This window comes from Astyanax mexicanus, chromosome 20, assembly GCF_023375975.1.
Source record: "Astyanax mexicanus isolate ESR-SI-001 chromosome 20, AstMex3_surface, whole genome shotgun sequence".
NCBI classification, from domain to species: Eukaryota; Metazoa; Chordata; class Actinopteri; order Characiformes; family Acestrorhamphidae; genus Astyanax; species Astyanax mexicanus.
Genome location: NC_064427.1, coordinates 5631700 through 5652051, shown reverse-complemented (window position 1 = coordinate 5652051; position 20352 = coordinate 5631700). Strand labels below are relative to the sequence as shown.

The following is a 20352-nucleotide window of genomic DNA, read 5'->3' as shown; positions in this document are numbered from 1 at the left end:
ATGATGTGTAGCTCCACCCATCCTTAATACCCATCTAATTTTTCTCCTCTAAACTTTCTTTCCACCTCCATTGTCTAATTCCTAAAAATTTCCCTGTGCCAGTATGAGCACATTCTCAGTTATCTCTCAGAAATCAGTTTTTAAAACATTTGGTACCAGAACAGCCTTGTCATAAATAACTAAGTAATAACAATAACTGCTAGCACTTGCTAGCTATGCCAAGTCATGCTCCAGTTTGATCTCATTTTAGCCTGAAAACAATGTAAATGTATAATGTAATGCTAATAGCTGATGCTAATAATAAATTCACTAGCTAAATTCTAATAAATCTGCACAAATCTGTGTACAATGGACTTTAGCTTCTTGTTTATTTACACTTTTTCTCTGAGGTGCTGTAGTTCTCCCCCTGTGTGCAGTAGCCTTTCAATTTTAAACTGTCATGACTATTTAAATATTAAAAACGTCTGGCTCATCACTATTGATATCCCTGTTCAGCCATTATGTTGAAGCAGCTCAGGTCAGTGATGAGATGATTAGAAATTAGCAGTTATTAGCAGGTGCTATTACACTGGTTGGAAGCTAGAATTCCGTAAGGGTGCATGCAGGTTTGGTTGTGAGTCTCTCTACAGGGAAGTAGGGAGGTACTTGTGAGGAAGAAAAAACTCTTTACAAGTCTTTAAAGTGCGCATTCATCTTTTTAGCCTCTCTTAAATGCTCGGACAGAGCCGGGAGAGGGCATTATCGAGTGGAATCGTTTGGGCTCATTTGTAAGAAGCCATTGGCTGAATAGCGTCAGATGGGAAAGAGAGAGAGTGAAAGGGGTTGAGTTTCACTGTGAATTCCTCACTTTGTAAACTAACCCTTTCATTCTGTGTGTGTGTGTGTGTGGGGGAGTGTGTGGAGGGTCCGAGTAAGCAGGCTTTTAGCTGGAAGAGGTGTGTGTGTGTGTGTGTGTGTGTGTGTGTGTGAGAGAGAGAGATATAGCAAAAGGCTGATGCTTATTCCCCTTCTGCTCCAGCAGGAACTCTCCATCAATAACTGTAACAAAGACGTCAGCCTCCATATCTGCTAGATCCCTCAACATCTGCCGTAGTGGGGCCGACTGTTAGAGCTGGGAGAATAGTGGATGAGAAATATGTGTGTGCATATGTTTCTCTCTGTGTGTGCGTGCGTGAGTGTGTGTGTGTGTGTTTTCCTGGGGGGGTATTTCATAAAACAGGAATATTTCTGAAAGCCTGTTTGTCCAAATAAAAAGTGTGCTTCACCTCTTTTCCTGTTGAACAGACTTATGTTTGGCTTAAACCTGTAAACTCCCTAAACTTTCATTCCTCACTGTCACAACTAGGAAAAATGTTGGGCACCCCTGATCATTTTCATGATTTTCATTTATAAATCATTGTTTGTTTGAATCATCAATTTCAGTTAAATATATTATATAGCAGATGAACACAGAGATATTTGAGAAGTGAAATGAAGTTTATAGGATTTACAGAAAGTGTGCAGTAATTCTTTAAACTGAATTAGGCAGGTGCATAAAATTGAGCACCCATTTTTTTTTTTTTTTTATTGATTTGACCTACATAAACAGGTAAATCCAATTATAAGAAAGGGGTAAAAATTGGCCATCTCAGTCCCCAGACCTGAATATCATTGAAAATCTGTGGTGTAATTTAAAGTGGGCTGTCCATGCTCGAAAAAAACATCAAAGCAGAATAAACTGGAGATGTTTTATAAAAAAAAGGATGGTCCAAAATGCCTTCAACTAGAAGCCAGACTCTCATTGGAAGCTATAAGAAGAGTTTAGAGGCTGTTATTTCTGCAAAAGAAGGATCTACTAAATATTGATGTAAATTGTTCTGTTGGGGCCCAAATTTATACACCTGTCTAATTTAGTTTAAAGAATTATTGCACAATTTCTGTAAATCCTAAAAACCTTATTTCACTTCACAAATATCACTGTGTTCATCTGTCATATGATATATTTAACTGAAATTGCAGATCTGAACAACCAATGATTTATAAAGGAAAATCATGAAAATTATCAGGGGTGCTCAAACCTTTTCAAACCACTGATGTATAAATGCGCACACAGCTTGCCTAATCCCTGTATATGACAGAACCCTTCACTCACTTTCTGTGTTGCAGCAATGCTCCGAGATCTTGTAGAAAATCTTTTGCTAGATAGCAGAAACAGTTGCACAAATAAAAGCAAGGAAAGCAGAATTATTGCCATTGGTAATACCCTTGTTTTTACATTTACATTGAATAAGCAAATGAGCAAATGTCACATAGTTTAATTCCAATAAGATTGTATAAATATACATAGACATACCTGTGATGTATTATCATTATTATTATTACTACAGAAATGCACTATTAAAATGCATATATTAAACCTGTCAGAACAAACACTTTTTTATATCCTTGTCAGTGAATGAGCAGGCGTCCCAGTACTTTTGTCCATCTTGTGTGGTTTACTCTTGTTGCATGAATACATTAATTTGTCAGAGAAATGCTGATCTGAAGCTGTGATTGGTTAGAATTCTGACAGTGCGGTGAATTAATAGTAACAGCCTCAGAGTGTGAAAGCCTGCACAGTGTGTGTGTGTGTGTGTGTGTGTGTGTGTTGCAGTTGAACATTCAGAGGTCATTCAATATATTAAGCAGTCGTCTCAGCACTGCCCCCACTGGGCCAGTGGCAGTGCTGCATGGTGGCATTGAATCTGACCTTGTGCTGCTGTGTGTAAGCTTGTATGATTCTTTGTACACACACTGCGGGCAGGTGTGTGTTAACCCTGCTCTCGGAGTGTGTGTGTGTGTGTCTTCCTCTCGAGCGTCAGCGTGACAGATGGCTCCTGAAGGCTGATTTGTTGGTTGTCAAAGGTGGCACGTGTGCCGAAGATAAGGGGGGGTTGGTGGTTTCGGACATGCATTCACACACACACACGCGCGCAAACACACGCACACACACTGACGAGACCTCATGTGCACAGCCAACTTTTTCCCCCTCAGTTAACCCCATTCTGATGGTTCAGGGCCCCATCCCACTCCAAGCCCACCCCCCTGATGTGTATGAGTGTGTGTATGTGTGTGTGTGTGTGGAGCACTTGTCTTTCACTCACTGACCATACCCCCAAAACATGGAACAGCTAAATTAACAGCAAAATTATCATTAGTAGTATAATAAATATAAGAATAATAATAAGAAAACTGTGCATTACATGGTAAAGATATATTAAAATAATAGTAACAGTAACAGAAATAATAATAATATAACGATTTGAGATATAAATTATTAGCTACACACTGTAGAGGACAGAATCCAGAATGCAGCACTGGTGATGCTCTTATTTGATGCCGCAGTATGTAATCTGTACGTGTGTTTGCTCGTAGAAACTGAGAGAGAAAGCACGTGTCTGTCAGAGATTACTCTACAGCACAGAGTGTGAGGAGAGTGTGTGAGGATGCAGGCTGGAGGAGAATGTGTAAAGATACAGGCCACCAGCTAACTGATGAGCTACAGGCTTCCAATGTTTGCTAACTACATTAGGCTCAGAGCTCCAGTGCTAAACTAAACAAGCTAAACTTCAGACAGCACAGAACTTCAGACACACGTAACTCTGCAGTGCCAGGGTTTAGCTGTGTGTGTGTGTGTGTGTGTGTGTGTGTGTGTGTGTGTGTGTGTGTGTTTGAAATAGACACTGTCTGAGAGAGAAAGCAAAACCAACATCCCACTTTATTGGTTGTTTAGCACTGCTGCATGAGATGCCAGCATTAGGAGTGTGATTCACACACACACAGTGTGACGTAGATTGTAGGCATCTACAAAGGCGTTGTGTGCTTTCTCACTGTGGTGTAACACCCTGTAAAAGTAGGCACACCCTGCAGTAACCACATGCAAGGACTTCACTGAACACAAACACACACACACACACACACACTTCTGCAGGACAGATTGAGTAACGTCTAGACTCCCTTCAGACAGAAAACCCCTGTGATGAAAAGGAGAAAATACTCTCTCCACACACACACTGTACTTAATACTCTTGCTTTTGTACTTTTATCCTCCAAAAAAAATAATTTAATTGAAAAGTTACTTTATTTCATGTGCTCATTCATTATATATATATATATATATATATATATATATATATATATATATATATATATATATATATATATATATATATATATATATATATATGTATAATCATATATAGCATTTATTTATCCTATTGATGAAAATTATGGCTTAATGCACTGACTTTAGACTTGATAATAAAACACAGTGGACCAAAACCAGCAGATGACATGTCTCTCCAAACCATCACTGATCATCAGTAAATTTTACATTTCATTTGTAAATCAAGGGATCAGAGTCTGGAGGAAGAGTGGAGAGACACACAGTCCAAACGGCTTGAGGTCTAATGTGAAGTTTCCACCAATCAGTGATGGTTTGGAGAGAGATGTCATCTGCTGGTGTCTAGTCTAAAGTCAGTGCAGTTTTGTTTTCCCCACAAAATCTTACAGCACTTCATGCTTTCCTCTGCTACTAACAATGTTTTTAGAGATGAGGATTTCATTTTCCAGCAGGACTTTGGCAGGACACTGCCCAGACTGCCAAAAATACCAATTGGTCTTATATAATGTTCAAATAAAAAATCAGAGACTGATTTTTGGGTTTTCATTGACTGTAAGCCAATATAATATATAATATACAAGTTTAAAATTTTTGTGTGCACCTGTTTGTAATAATATAATCTATATGTATTATTTGTGACAACAATATGCCCCTCCATGTATTTTATATGTATGTAAGATCTTATAATTTATAGCAAAAACATTGCATAAAGTTGACGTTTGTGTTTATGAAACATTCCCTAGTAGTGCTGTGTGTGTATATGTGTGTGTGTGTGTGTGTGTGTGTGTGTGTGTGTTTAAGGTCCTTCCAGCGCACAGCATAGTGCTTGTTTCTTTTTTTATTTGTTCCCTTATCAGCGCTGCTGTCTTTTATCTCCCTGTATCTGCACTGCGTGTGTGTGTGTGTGTGTGCGCACAAGTGTGTGCGAGCAGGGTCCAGGGCCATTTCTCTTCCCACCGCTCCAATCTGCCGCACTTGACCCCTGAACCCACTTATCTCTCTGCCTGGGGCTGCGGCGGGCGCAGGGGTCAGGGGTCAGTCCTAAGTGTAGATCTTGGCTGCTGTTTCCTCTTTTATCTATTAGCAGCTGAGATTAGGGGCCAGCCCGGGGAAGCCCCCCGCGCACAGACTGTTTAAAGGGAAGTCGTTAGTTCGGCTCACGGGAGGAAGAGCAGAGCGCAGGAACGCATGCGTTTGAGTTAGCGGTGAAATGGTGAGCGTTTTATGAAGCCGACAGGACTGACGGTTCTGTACGAGCAGGAGTGGGCGGTCCCCAGGATGGGGTCAAGAGGGCCAATTTGGCTCACAAAGTGTATTTACACAGATATTCACACTGTCTGTACTATTGTCATTGTAACCAGCTGCTGAGAACTGTTGCTATGATTACTGTTATCAGTCTGCAATGATAATAATACACACACACACACACACACACAAACACACACACACACATATACACACATATACACACTTATAAACACACAGTGCATGGGCAAGAGTTTTTGTTTCATTCAGTTTCTTCTGATACTAGTTGAATTAAAGAGTTTTTATTGTTTTGACAGTTGAGTAACTGTCTCTACTGTTCAGAGCATGCTAATAGGCTGTATACCCCTCTAGCCCACACCTGGAGTATTTATCCAAACTGTGTTAAAACAGTAACAGATGAGATTTTAAATATTGAGTATGAACCTATACTAATAAACTGTAATCTATACTAAATATACTATATACTAATATATACTAAAAATACTCAAAAAATATACTAAATTTACTGCCAATTAATACCAGTGTGATACCAGTACATTTAAACTTTTTCAGTTGGTTGATACTAAATATTTTAACTAGATTTTATCAGATGTATTCAAGATTACACTATTCAATAACTGATCATTTAGATTTTAAGATAAGTTCAATTTTAGTATTATATTAGACTATATTAAATATTTTTATATCAGTTTGATACTGGCTGATACTTTAGGTTTTGGTAACAGTCTAGTATTCTCTGAGCCTGAAGGATTTACTATCTGGCATTGGTGTTGGTATTGGACAATAAAAAAATCATCAGAAAATATTTAAGATGTTATTATTATTCTGATATTTGTTGATACTGAAAAGTTTAGTTTAGACTGATATTGGAGATTTAATTATTAGACATGCCTTTTGATCTGATATTGAAATCTTGTGATATAACTGTTACTAATACAATTTAAAACTTATTCTTAAATAAAATACTGCAATTTTAAGTTAGCAATTTTTAACTGAAAATTTCACTCATGACAAGCATCTAAATTTTTTTTTTTTTTTTTTTATGAAAAAATGACCCAAACACCCCACATGAAAAAAACACACAGCATTTGATCTGATCACTTTGTTTGAGTGTGTGCTCTTTCAGATTCTGATACATTCTTTTTTTCTATGATATCCAAACTAGTATTTTCTTTTTCATGTAGATCTGAGTGCCCATCCACACCAGCAGTTCTAGTATTGTCTGCTCTGTGTTCTGCTGCAGTTCTGTGGTGAATGAAGCTCCATGTACCGGTACTGAAAGAGCTGTATTGTGTTCTTCACTCGACACCGCTGTTCTGAGAGGGAGGATCATTAAAGCAGATTGACTTTGACTGGACTTCGATCACAGATTGACTCTCATTTGTTGAGCTTTGTTAGATTTCTGATCACATACGAAGGAAAAAAAAAGAAAGTTTCCTGTTCCGATTTCAGTCGACTGATCCGCTGCTCCTGCTCTGGATCCTGTTGGGGCTCTGCTGGTAAACGCTGCGGATCTCAGTGAACAGATTCATCAAAAGGCATGATTTATCAGACGGGAGGCTTGGTTTGATATGTGTTAAAAAACACCCAGTTTGTCAGGTTATTCTCAGACCACCACTCACAGCCCATAAGTGATCTAGAGCCAGAGGTTTGAACATACATACATAATAATATTACAGTGTATGGGTAAATCTTTGAAGTACATGACAGGTTTGGTCATGTACTTCATATATTATATTCATTGGTTATTCATTGCAACATAGAACAAATACACTGGTGGCACATTTCCATCCACATTAGGTGAGGTACCACAGCAACCACCTGAGCCACGATATCAGTTTTGTGTACTACAGAAACTGGCTTATTATTATATAATTATTAACAACCACCTATCAGCACTACAGCACCACTTTGTCACATTATAAAAATCACCTGGAATTTTAAAGCAACCGTCTAACATCACCATATCAACCACCTAGCAACTAGCTAGCACACCCATAACAACCACATGGTGTTTTATGGCAATCACTTAAAAATACAGTTTTAGCACAGTGACCACATAGCACTTCTGCCTCTCAGCCACTTACAAAGTAATATTTAATAGTTTACAGTATTAAGTGGAACTCAAAATATATAAAAACAAAATGTATTGTCAATAGATAGGTGTTTTGTTATCTAAAAAAAAATCAGGATTCTAAATGTTTAAACACGTATATTTTTAGAAAGCCTTCAGCATGTGTGAATTATCTTCAGACCTGTTGGAAAATAGACCCTCATAAAACTCTTTGATAGAACGCCAAGAGTGTGCGAAGGTGTATCAGGGTGACGTGGGGTTTCTTTGAAGAATCATAAAATACAAATAGCTTCTTTATTCACTGCATAAACTTATATGTGATGTTTTAATAGCTGAGGTCTTAAGTCATGATCTAAAAGGTGGAAAGACAGTAAAAAAATAAGGAGCAGGCGTGGCTAAACCTCTGCCCGCTACTGTTATAAGTCTTGTACAGATGTATGAGTAACAAAAACATGCCGCACACACACATATATATACACACACAGATATATACACACAGACATTCAGCCTGTCTGCAGAAACCTTGTGCTTCATGCATCTTCCCTTTGTGCGCCTGCCTCTCGTCTCCATAACACAGCTGCTCTTGAATATAGAGATGATGCTCATGATGATGATGAAGTGCGCACGAGCGGGCGAACGTTAGCAGGTGCCGCTGAACTCGTCGGCCGGAATAAACAAGCAGCGGACGAGCAGCCCGGTCGCTCATCCGGACTTGTTTTGCTTTGTGTTCCCACAGCGAGGCGGCTATTAACACTAATAATTTCCTCCCCTTTTTGAGGTTTGAAAACCGCTTTTTTGTGCATCTCCAGCAGAATCAGGCGCTCTTTCTTGACCAGAAGTAAAGGGTTAAGCTTTTATTTCATAAATATGGAGGGGGGTAAAAATCCCACGGTCAGCGACACGTTTCAGATATGGACGAGTGGCGCATTACCATAAAAACGAGAGCTTGTTATACAGTGAAATTTCAATGAAGGGAACACAAAATGCTTTTAATGAAATTCAGATGCTGGCGACCGGGTCCCCATGAATCTCATTAAAGGGCCTTTTGTGCTGTTTTCCCCCCATCTCCTCTGCCTTTTGTGGAGGAGCCTCTGCGCTGTTTCTAATAATGTCAGAGATTTTCATCATTGGCCCCGTTTCAAAAAAGACAATGTCTGCTGGGCTCGTGTTTAAGGCTCTGATGGGTTTCGCCTTCAGATTCCGAGAGAATCCCGTCAACCTCTCCAGATTCGCTGTTGATAACGATCGAGGCCGCATTGTAATTCTCAGGAGTTGACCCTGCAGCTTTTCTTTATTTAAGTGAAGTTTGAAAAGTGATGACCAACACACAGTACTTATCCACCACTGTTCTCTCTCTCTCTCTCTTTCTCTCTCTCCCTCTCCCTCTCTGTCTCTGCAGGCTTCGGCTTCGTAACTTTCGAGAATGAAGACGTGGTGGAGAAAGTCTGTGAAATTCATTTCCATGAAATCAATAATAAAATGGTAAGTGTTCTCTCTCCACTTTTCAATTTGCCTGGGATTAATATTTGATTTCCTGTTTAGCGCTCCTCTAATAGCATGCCCTCACCGGTTCAAGGTGGGATGTGTTTTCGTGTGTAAATGACCGGCTGCAGCCATGGCCATGTGTACACTGAGTCCAGGAAGCGTGAAATTGTGTGTGTGTGTGTCTGAGTGATTCTTGTGGGCTAACTGAAAGCAGACCACAGAAGCCTGTTCACTCCTTCCCTCTCTTTGTAAATCCCTCCATCTTAGCCAGTAGAAAGAATGAGCCAGAAAGAGAGAGTGAGCAAGTGAGAGAGTGAGAGATGAACCTGGCAGCTGCTCACTTCATTAAAGAAGGATTAACGCCTTCCCGAGCCAAGTAATGACCAGTCTCGGCCCCTAGCTGCCCCGCTATCTCAGAGCCGGACACTAAGTCTGGACAGACGTTCTCTGAGAACAGGTGGAAACTGAAGAGTTTTGGACATTTTAAGGCTGTAACAGTGAGTCAGCAATGTTGATCTGTCAACATTAATGTCAGTTCTGAAAAAAAAAAGAGTCAAAGTGGATGTCGGCTAGTGCATCACATATTGTATAAATAGTTCACAACGCTCACAATACTCAAAATAGTGTATTTAAACATTAAAATGTGTAAAACCTGACATTCTGACAGGTTACAATACAGTGCACGACGTACAGAGAGTGACAGGGTTGTTTTATTACATCACCAAAGTTGAGAATCCTTCTATAAAAGAAATTGCTGATCCACCTGGGATCACACATGCTGTTTCATTAGCTAAAATTAAAAGTGTCTATTTCTATGCTTGTATTAATTCAACAAAGTTACTTATTATGGTGAGATACACTCATGTCTGTGTCAATAAGAGACTCTCACACCTCACCACACTAACGTATCTCTGCTCTGTACTCACCCAGAGTGATGATGCTGCAGATGCTACTCAATGTAGCTTTATTCACATGCTCTGTTTACATGATAGACAGCTGCTTCCAGACTGAGGCAAGTGCTATCGTAATAAATAACAACAGCAGTAAAACTGTATTTATTCATTTATGGTTAAACTTAAGTGATCGATCCTCAGTTCATGTGTGCCACATCCATGTGGAGCAATCCATATGGATTAAAGATTACGGAAGCAGTTAGGTAGCTTGTTAATTTTCAATTCTCTAAAGGGAATGGGGGAAGTATCGTAATTAATCATAGATGGATCTTCTGTTTTAGATTGTAGTAACTCTTCTCCGTCTCATTTCAGCTTTACACACTCTTTGTGTTCTCTCAAGTCACTTCTTGAAGAGCCTCCTGGCAAGCTTTTCCAAAAGGCTTGAGGGAGATGCACATATGTCGAGCATTTGTTGGCTGCTGAAATTTCAGCCATTTTTTTATGTGCAATGCATGTTGGACAATTAGTCAAAAACTTAGATTTTTCTTAGATGCAGATCTTTATTTTTTTATTAATTCTTAGATGTGATGAGAACACATTTAGTGCATTCAGATATTAGAATCTTATGACAGTGGGGCAGCAATACTCAAAGCATTTTGATTGACAGGGACTAGAGAACGGAGAGGAGTTTGGTGAAGACTACATACATGTCCCAAAAACCGATCAATGTCCATCCTTTGGTTTTTCTGGGACTACAAGGAAAGGCTTAGTGTGAGCTGAAAGGGTTGGGCTTTGGGTATCAGGAACAGCAGATCCATGCTCTTCACACAGACACATCTCTCTCTGTCACAAACCAGCCATTCCAGGCTGGGAGACTGATACAGTATCTGGGCCTTTGAATCCATGAGAGCAGAACAATGCAATCGATTTTTATGATATTGCATCAGATGATTTCATAGCTCATGGGAGGGAGTGCCAAAGCCAGGGTGAAGACACCTTTTTTTTTTTTTTTTTTTTTACTGTTCCCCACAGCCAGCACCCCACTTTGTGCCATCTATCGGCTGGCCGCCTCCAAAATGGGCCTGCCAGGGAATTGCATGCATCATTATTACCAGATGAGTAACCACCTCAGGGCGGGCAGAAAACAGAAAAAAGAAGGGTAAAAAAGAAGAGGCAATATGTAAAAATGCCACAGTGGCCCATTTGATGCAGGCAGATGACCACAGTGATATGTCTCCCAGCTCAGGTGTCTCTGCGGCCACTTTTTAAATGAAAAACTACAAGTGTGTAAGAACGAGTGAGCTGAAGCTTGGTGGTGATTTCCTGTTTTCTCCTTCACTCCCCCTTCCAATCCCACCCCCTCTTTCTGTTCATTTCCAGCTGAAACCCCATCGTTCTCTTGCCAGCGAGATCAAAGCCAGGCTCAGAAGCATCATCTGCTAGCAGCCTCTTTGCTTATTTGACTTGCTAATTTGCCACCATCATCCCCATCGTTATGACGACTATTATTATGATTATTTTCGTAAACCTTGACTCGGTCCTTCGCTCGGGCTATTTTGGAAGCTGCACCTACCCTGCTTTTCGAGCCTGTTGTGTTTTTTTTTTTTTTCTTTCAATAACCATCTGTTGTGGTAACCCTTTCAGCTATGAGCCAGGTGCCCCTGTACCTCCAAACCCAGACAGACCTGGGAGGGATTCCAGCACAGCAGGGAACTGGGGTTGAGGGAAAAGGAGAGAGAAAAAGAGGGAAGAGCAGAAGAGGCTACCGGCCGCCTTTGATTTCCACTCTGGGCACACGGCAGCCCATAAAACATTCAACAGCCTCTTCCCCCACTACCCTTAAGCTGTGGATTGGTTAAAGTAGCCCCATGCTGGCCCCACACAGGCCCACTGCTGCCCTGACTCATACCTGACATTGGGGGAGGAGTGGAAAGAGTGATTGAGGGATGGAGGGATGAAACTGCAGGGTAAGGAAAGAAGATTCGCCAGTGGTTTAGGGTTAATAGGTGAGAAGGGATGAGAAGAAAGATTTCTAGGGCACAAATTTGACAAGTGGCTTCTGGATGAACCAGGCTAGTCTATCTGAAACCCCTGCCAAGAAAGAATTCTACACCAGCCGCCACCACCTCCGCTTGTCCAGATGGAGACTTTGAAGTGGACAAGTGTGGATGGTCCGATCATCCTTAGCTTGACCCTTTAACTTTGTAGTACGCTGTCCTGTAACTTCCATCCCAGCCTACATATTAAAAAAACACTGGTGAACAAAAAATTAGAATGACCCAATTTTCTTGTGGACTGAAATGGAGAGATCTGCTTAAAGGCATGTACACACAATTTTTTTATGCCATTGTAGACATTGTTGTAGAATCCATTTGATCAGAACGTGGCTGCTGCAGACTATTTTTATTGTTTATTTTAGTATTTTTATTTAAGTGATCCTTGAGGGCTAAATGGTTCCATGTGAGAGTTTTAAATAGCCGTCTGGAACTGGCATTTCCTGTTTTTTTTTTTTTTTTCAATAAGCACTGAAGGATGTATTTTACACTTCTTTTTACAAGCACCTCAGGAGTGTCAGTCTCTGTTTCCTTGGAGTGACCTGATCTCATCTTTAAGATCTTTCCAGTCATCTGAACCCTACTTCCCTTCTCTCCGCCCCCCTCTCTTCTCCCCATCCGCTCGGTGGCAGCGGGGTGACTGCACACTGAGCTGTGATCAAAGTGTCCCGTGTTCAAACCGCTCCCGTAAGACTTCCTCCAGCACACCGCTGCACCAAACGCTACACCAAACGCAGCCGTCTAGACGCCCCTGAGCACTTATTTACGGCCTGCCGGAGGCAAGCAGAGAATTACTGCTTTTCTACTGTCAGCAGAGAATACTGAGGGAGACCCCAACCCTCTCCCTCACTTCCCTAAACACAGGAAAGCAGCAGTTCATATAATTGTTTCAGACATAGTGTTAAGAAATTGTTTGGGCCAATCAGAACTAAGATAGTGTTGCTGATGTGTGAAAAGATCTATAGCAGTTTTATTTTTTCTCATTTTTATATTTCTTTCTTTCCACTCAAACAGTGGAAGAAAAAGAAGTTAATTTGTGTAAATTAACTTTTTTTATAACCAAGATATTCCACTAAATTTTAACTTAATGTCTGTAATTGGTATAAATACACCTTCATTTCTCTAAAACTGTGATACTTTGCAAATGGCAATCAAAGGTCAGTCATACACACTATTATCTATTATGGAGCTGTAAATCAAAAATGAGACATACAAATGTTTTTGGACAGGCCTAATTATAGAATTTCTAGAATTGTTGGACCTTTAATTAAACTACATTTTCGTACATGGCACAACTAGCAGTATAATGACCACTGCCAGATCACTTGAAACACATAACACATAGGATGAAACCATTTATAGAATATATAAACATAAATAACAAACAAGAGTTAAATGTAAAGCTAAAGCAAATATGTCAAATAACATGAAAAGCTGAGATATTAACAATATATAGTTGCATTTGGATAAAATCTTGTATCCCGAATTTGCATGTTTTTAAAGTTTTGTCATATTATGAATCTGGCAGTTGTTGTTTACATTATGTTCAAATATAATGAGAAACAGACAAATAAAAATTATATAAAATAAAATAGCTGATTTAGAGATAAGAGGTAGTATGTAACAATAATGTATGAAAAAAAATATCTTATTGAAAAAAAAAAAAAAAACAAGGTAATGTAAATGTAATTTTCTACACAACTTAATGAAATAGCTTCATATTGATCTGCTTTGGAGAGTCCTATTCTATGGGCAATACTTCTCTACAGGGGACTAGACAAGTTGTGTTTGTGCATTTGCACATCTCTGTCAGCAATGGTGCCCAACTTAAATGCTGTCCACAAACATAGATATGTAGTGATGTGAATGATTTTAAACAGATCTTATTGTTTTGTTGTTGTTTGTTTTTATATAAACATAAATCAGACCGAGCCTGTTAACAGTCATTAGTGTGAATGTAATATAAAATTGATTTAGTTATTGATTAGATCATTATGTAATAGCATTAAAATAATATGGCAAAATGACAGTAAAAAATAACTTTAGATTTATATTCTCAACCACTCACACGCACGCACACACACACACACACACACACACACACACAAAGGGGTTCTCCCAGCCATCTGGGACTCCTCATGTCAGGATGACTGGGCGAATCTCTCCATCTGAATGCACTCCTCTACTCGAGCCTGTCCACACTGAAGACACGTGAGAGGAAGAGAGAGAGGGGGAGCCGAGAGAGAGAGAGAGAGAGAGAGAGAGAGAGAGAGAGAGAGAGAGAGAGAGAGAGGAGAGAGAGAGAGAGAGAGAGAGAGAGAGAGAGAGAGAGAGAGAGAGAGAGAGAGAGAGAGAGAGAGAGAGAGAGAGAGAGAGAGAGAGAGAGAGAGAGAGGAAAGTGTTCTCCATCACTATTTTTTAGACTTTTCAGATGTGATTACATTGCTGCCGTTGCTCGCTCTCCCTAGGGCTGCTGAGAATAAGGCACGAGAAAGTGATTGAGAAAATGGCCATCACTCTCACTCACTTTCTCTCTCTCTCTCTCTCTCTCTCTCTCTCCCTCTCCCTCCTCAATGGCTTCTGATCACTAACTCCCTTCTTGCTTGTTAAGATGTGAGTTCTGGCTCATCAACAAAATGCAAGAAACGGCAGCGCATACCAATAAGCCTCCCTCTCTCTTTCTTTCTCCCTCTATTTCTCTCTCTCTCTTTCTCTCTCTCTCATATCCCACTGTATTTCTCCATTTCAATCTTTCTTTTACCTCTTAGCCCTGTCTTCCTCTCCCTCTCACTCTTTTGTGCTCACTTTCTTTTTTTATTTGTTCTCCTTTTTTAAAAAGGCAATTCCAACAACATTTACTGCTATTACGCTATGGGTCAGTTTCCCAGACATGTATTAAGCCTAGTCTTAGAGTGTATTTTTCCTATAAATTATTTTTTTTTCTATTCAAAATGCTGTGTAGTCCAAGACTAGGCTTAAACCCTGTCTGGGGAACTGCCTCTATATTTCCAGATTTTTATGGACACCCCTTTTCCATGAATGCATTCAGCTGCTTCTTACTAAGTTGCACGCATTGCTGACACAGATGTACAAATGCACACACAACACCCCAACACAGCTTACGTAGTTCCTGTAGAAAAGTGCTGCCAATAGAATAAGACTCTCTCGAGCAGAGAGAGAAAGAGTAAGAGAGACAGAAATAAAGAGAGAGAGAGAGGATCAGAGGGTTTGCGTTCTCTCATGCAGCATTTATCACAGCCACTCAGAGTGTCATTAATTTGTGGGGTGGGACTAATGGACTGATGTGGTGAGTGATGATGAGGGATGAGCAGGACAGCAGCACACACACTCGCTCACACACAGACTGACACGGCTGCTTTTCTGACAGATGGGCTTCTTGTGATGAACTTCTTTTGCCATCATACTCATCTGTGTTCAAGCTAATCACACTCAGACCCCCCTCCTACACACACACACACACACACACACACACTGCTTCAGCACAGAGCCTGAAAAAGCCATTGATTGATCGACTGGTCATCAACAGATCAGTTGATTGATGGCCTATCGGCCACAATTAACTCTCCATTCACTTTCACTGTCCGTTCAGCCCTCGTTGGGGTGGTCTCGGTGGGCCGGTGTACGTTTGACCTTTCATTGATCTAAACAAGCAATTAAGTGTCTCTTAGTCAATTACAATATAAACGCATGCACTCCTACACCGCAGCTTTGAGAAATCTGGACTATTCTGATTCATCCAGTCGTTTGGGTTCAAAGAAAACTGCACAATTGTTCACACTATAAAGTAGTTGTAAATGTGTGAATGTTTTTCCCACATATCTGTATAGCAGTTTTCTATTCACATAAAAATATAGTGTGTCATGACAAGTAGTCACAGGAGACACTCTGTCCACATTTCTTGCAAAAACCTCAATCTCAATTTTAGTTTTTTTTTTCTGACTATAGTTATTTACATTATGTTACAATTCTTAGAAAAATGGACCAATAGAAATGCTCCAAAACTTACATTGATTTTCTTGTTGAGATTTTGGATATGAAATGTGTGCCACATTTACCACAACAGCTCACTCTGAACACCTCTAAAGGTGTTACTGCACCTGTGGTATTTGGCACCATGAAGATCCTGGGGATCCTCACAGGTACAGCTGTCCACAGGGAGACCATCAGCCCAGCACTGAAGATGTACAACCAAATTTAGACCAGAAATTTAGAATTGCTTACATTTGAGTTTAGAAGACATGGTTATACATGTCCATGGGCCATAGGAACTAATATGGTGTCATGACTTTAGCCTAACCCATGGAAGCTACAAGAACGTTGTGCTGAACTGTGAGATATGTGTGTTGGACTTTCACACAGACCATTCTAGCAAGATAACACCTCACAACGTATACAGGTATACAGGTGTGGGTGTTCCCAAGCCATCCTGTGAAGTAACACTTCATGATCAATTAACATACTGCCATCCCATGCCTTTGGTACACCCAGTGTTTTCTGCTAATAGAACTATGTGGGAAGCAGCACAAACATGGTTCTGAATTTCACTGGTATAACTCTGTAACTCGGCACAATTAACTTGAATGATCTGAGATATAAATAGTGTTATATGAATATGAGGGGGCCAAGAAGGGAGCCCTGCAGCACACAGTGAGCAACAGAGAGGTGATAGAAGACTTGTGTACACTTATAGAGCTAAACTGTCAAACCTAATAACAAGAAATCACACCTCAGAGTCCAGTTGGATGTATCCTGCAGCATGTAGAAGCCCCCCCTCCACACCCCCCCCCCCCCCTTATAGAAAGCAAGCTAATGAGCAATGCCACTGACAGAAAGCAGAAAAGCGAAGCTTTTATTCAGCCTTGACCTTGCCCAGGGAGACTGGCAGAAGCTGCCTTGTCCAGTACATTAGCTCACTCTCCGACATCAGCTGAAGGAGCATGGAACGATGGCAATGAGGGGAAAGTCTTCCGCAGGGTAGAGAGAGAGAAAGAGAGGGAAAGAGAGAGGAGCTGTATAATGCAGCTTTGATGGGAGGGATAGAGGCAGAGCTATTTGTACGGTGCATGTGTTCAGCTTGTAGCGGCGGCTGCATGCAGTGAAATATAGTCATTTTCTTTTTTCAGAGGAGACGTACAGCTCTTGACAGCGTTTTTTCTTTCTTTGCGAGAGGGGAGGGGCAGCGCAGGCCGTGATGGAAGGGGAGTATAGATTTCTGTGTCATAGGCGAAGTTGCTTAAAGTGTATCAATAATGCACGCGCTCCCAAGTCTCCAAAGTAATCTCACTCAAGCTGCTGCGAATTACACGCTGCTGTTAAACTGGGCCTTTTTCTGATGGCTTTGAACAGCCAATCAAATGCTTTTTCTCTCATTTTTTAATGTGTGAGTGAGAGAGCGCCGCAGCCCGCGCGTGTGCATGAGAGTGCACCCGTACGGGATTGAGGCTGAAAGTCCCTGAACGCAGATGACCCGTGGCCTCACTAAAGGCCTTTATATATTTTTTATAAGGCAGGGTTTGTGCCTGGTAATTGAAAACGATGCTGTGTGGAGATTCCGCCGGCTGTTCCACGCACTGATCTGAAACCAGACTCACTATGAGTTGCTCTCATAACTGGATCATTGAGGTTGTTGGGTAAGTTGAGAATAAGATTGTGATTCAGCCACTGTAAAAACAGTTCAGGCTGATCATAATAAGAATGTGCTTAGCTTGGCTAGATGTATTTTTTGTTGAGTACAATTTTTTCCCTTAAGGAAATGCAGTGATTTTTCTACATTTCCCCAATAATGAAATATTTATAATGTGTAAAACCCTCCATTGTTGAGAAACTTGCGTGCAGTCAAAATAGTTCATAGTTTGAGAAGCTGAAGCTGCTAAAACATTTTAGAAAAGTTTTTTACTGGTGACTTTGGATGTCAGTGTATTAGAAATATTTTATCACATTTAAACTTAAATACCATAAAATAGGATAAAATACCCCTAATACTCCTTATCCATTCAAATTGTACCCATCAGCTCCAGTACCAGTACAGTCTTTTTAGACAGAAGCTCCACAGATCTACTGACCGTGCTTTATCTTGGGCAGAGCAGGTAAAAGCAGTGGTGAGGGGCTGGCTGGGCCGTGGCCCGTGTGCAGTTAAGCGACCACATATTGGTTTTAGTGAAGCGCTGGAAGCTAATGTCCTTAAACGTGTCATTTGTGATATTCCTCAGTAGAAAACGATGGCCGCCTCAGGGATGAATTTTCCTCTCGTAGTCAATTTTTCAGTCCACTCCCCCGACATGGCCCACCAATTACTGGAGCAGGAGGAGGCAGCATTTCCGCCGGGCCACGCTGCCAAGATCCGCTCTTCATGGTGTTTTTTTTTCCATGTTTTTAATTATTTATTTTTGTGAGATTTGCGATTTTCAGCAGCTCAGCGCCGGTGTTGTGAGTCACTGGCTTGGAGGGGCAGTTTGGAGCTGTGTGAGATTTACACTGATACAATTTATGAACAGAGAGAAATTATTGGGAAACCGGCTTACTCATTGTTTCTTCCAAAATCAAAAGCATTAAAACAATGTTTTTTTTTATTTTGTTGGAAGAATTTTTTTAACATTGTTGTGAGGATTTGTTTGCATAAAATCATCTGCATGAAATGAACATTGGTAAGGTCAGGATGTTGAATGATCTGCACCACTCCACCCCCATACCTGACTTCCTTACTCATCCCAAAAATATTGGATGGAATATCAACCATTCAAAGAGAACACAATCCAACTGCTCCTATTCTATTAGCAATACTTCTTTACACTGACTAGACAAGCTGTGTTTGTGCATTTTTTTAAATCTGCGCAGCAATTAGTCCACCTTAAAGTGTCTAAATACATTCATTAGAATGGGTGTCCACAAATATTTGAACATAAAGTGATTATTTTCATTTTTCCTAAACTACCATCTTCCTTCCCTTTGGGAGAGATTTGGCTGCCTGGCGAGGAGTGCCTGTACAGTTTTGGATGATTTTTGTTGTGAGCGAACATGACACACTCTCACAAAGTCTCCCCCACACACACACACACACACACACACACACACAGAGTCTCTGTCAGTCAGAGGCAGATTGAAGGATATATCAGATAAGTGAAAGCAGCTCGGAACTACACAATAATAATCGGTTCTTGGTTGGCAGGGTTGTACACACGCTGCGCCGGAGCAGATAATGTATTCGGAGCTGACTGTGCCGAGCTGATGTGTGCTAATAATGCCGCCTACCTCTTTTCCATAGGTTTCATTTAATTCCATTCAGCGGACGCTCCTTTATGCCTGGAATTATGTGCTTTCTCCTTTGAGAGCCAAGTCATTGTGTGCTCTGTGCGCTGCTATGTAATTGCACATATGTACAATGCAGCCCTTGTGTGTGTGTGTGTGTGTGTGTGTGTGATGTTATCTTTTGGCAGAAATGCCTGGAAGGTGTTTGCCATCCTGCATTAAGTAAGATGAAACTGACATACTGTAGAACACCACGTACAGAACCAAAAACTAATACTGAGGCCTGTACTCTTTCTTTCATGCTCTCTCTCTCTCTCTCTCTCTCTCTCTCTCTCTCTCTGTTGCTCTCTCTTTTTACACTCATTCTCAGTGCTAGAGAATGGTTAAATAATAATGTATGTGCTGAATGGGAACTGCAATTGTTTGTTTGATTGTGTTTATTATTTTTAATAAATGCAAAGCTATTGATAATTTTCTTAGATTCTTGAGAATTCAGTACTGGATATTTTTCATGCGGATCAGTAACAGACAACCAGGCAGCCTTGCTCCTTTCCTCTCTTTCTTCTCTCTCTCTCTCTCTCTCTCTCTCTCTCTCTCTCTCTCTCTCTCTCTCTCTCTCTCTCTCTCTCTCTCTCTCTCTCTCTCTCACATACACACACACACTTACTGCCCACACTCACTGCTCAACTATAGGCTCATTTGTAACCCCTCACCACAGGAATTATAACCCTGCCTGTGACTGACGCACCCTACTCGTGTGTGTGTGTGTGTGTGTGTGTGTGTGTGTGTGTGTGTGTGTGTTGTGGATGGGCATTGGCTCTGGACCTGACAGCAGCTGGGTGGCACACTGGGACGCTGCAGGATGGTTATTGACTGCAGTGCCCTGCTGGCTTAATACACAGCCCTGTTCCCACCCACAGTAACTGTGTGGAGAGGTGCACTCTGCTGAGGACAGGAATTATCCTCATCGATTTGACGAGAACAAAACTGGACTTAAAGACCAGACACTTCAAAATGTCCCGTTTGCCGCAGTACCTGAACGCCCACTTTGGTTAAAAGCATCCTCCCAGGCTGCCTGAGGTCACCAGCTACACACAGGCTCACATATACTCCCATATACAGCCACACACAGGCTCACACACAGTCACACTATGTCTCAAATATAAAATTTGA

At 40.8% G+C, this 20352-nt stretch overlaps 1 protein-coding gene across 8 annotated transcripts in view; it reads left to right on the top strand.

Moving 5' to 3' along the window:
• The window catches only part of msi2a (musashi RNA-binding protein 2a), a 281548-nt gene that overhangs the window by 205562 nt on the left and 55634 nt on the right, over positions 1–20352 (top strand). For all 8 annotated transcript variants that reach the window (XM_022680981.2, XM_022680983.2, XM_022680980.2 and 5 more), the window contains exon 8: positions 8881–8963. In XM_022680981.2, coding sequence (XP_022536702.1) covers positions 8881–8963 — 83 coding nt within the window. The remainder of the gene's footprint in view (positions 1–8880; positions 8964–20352) is intronic.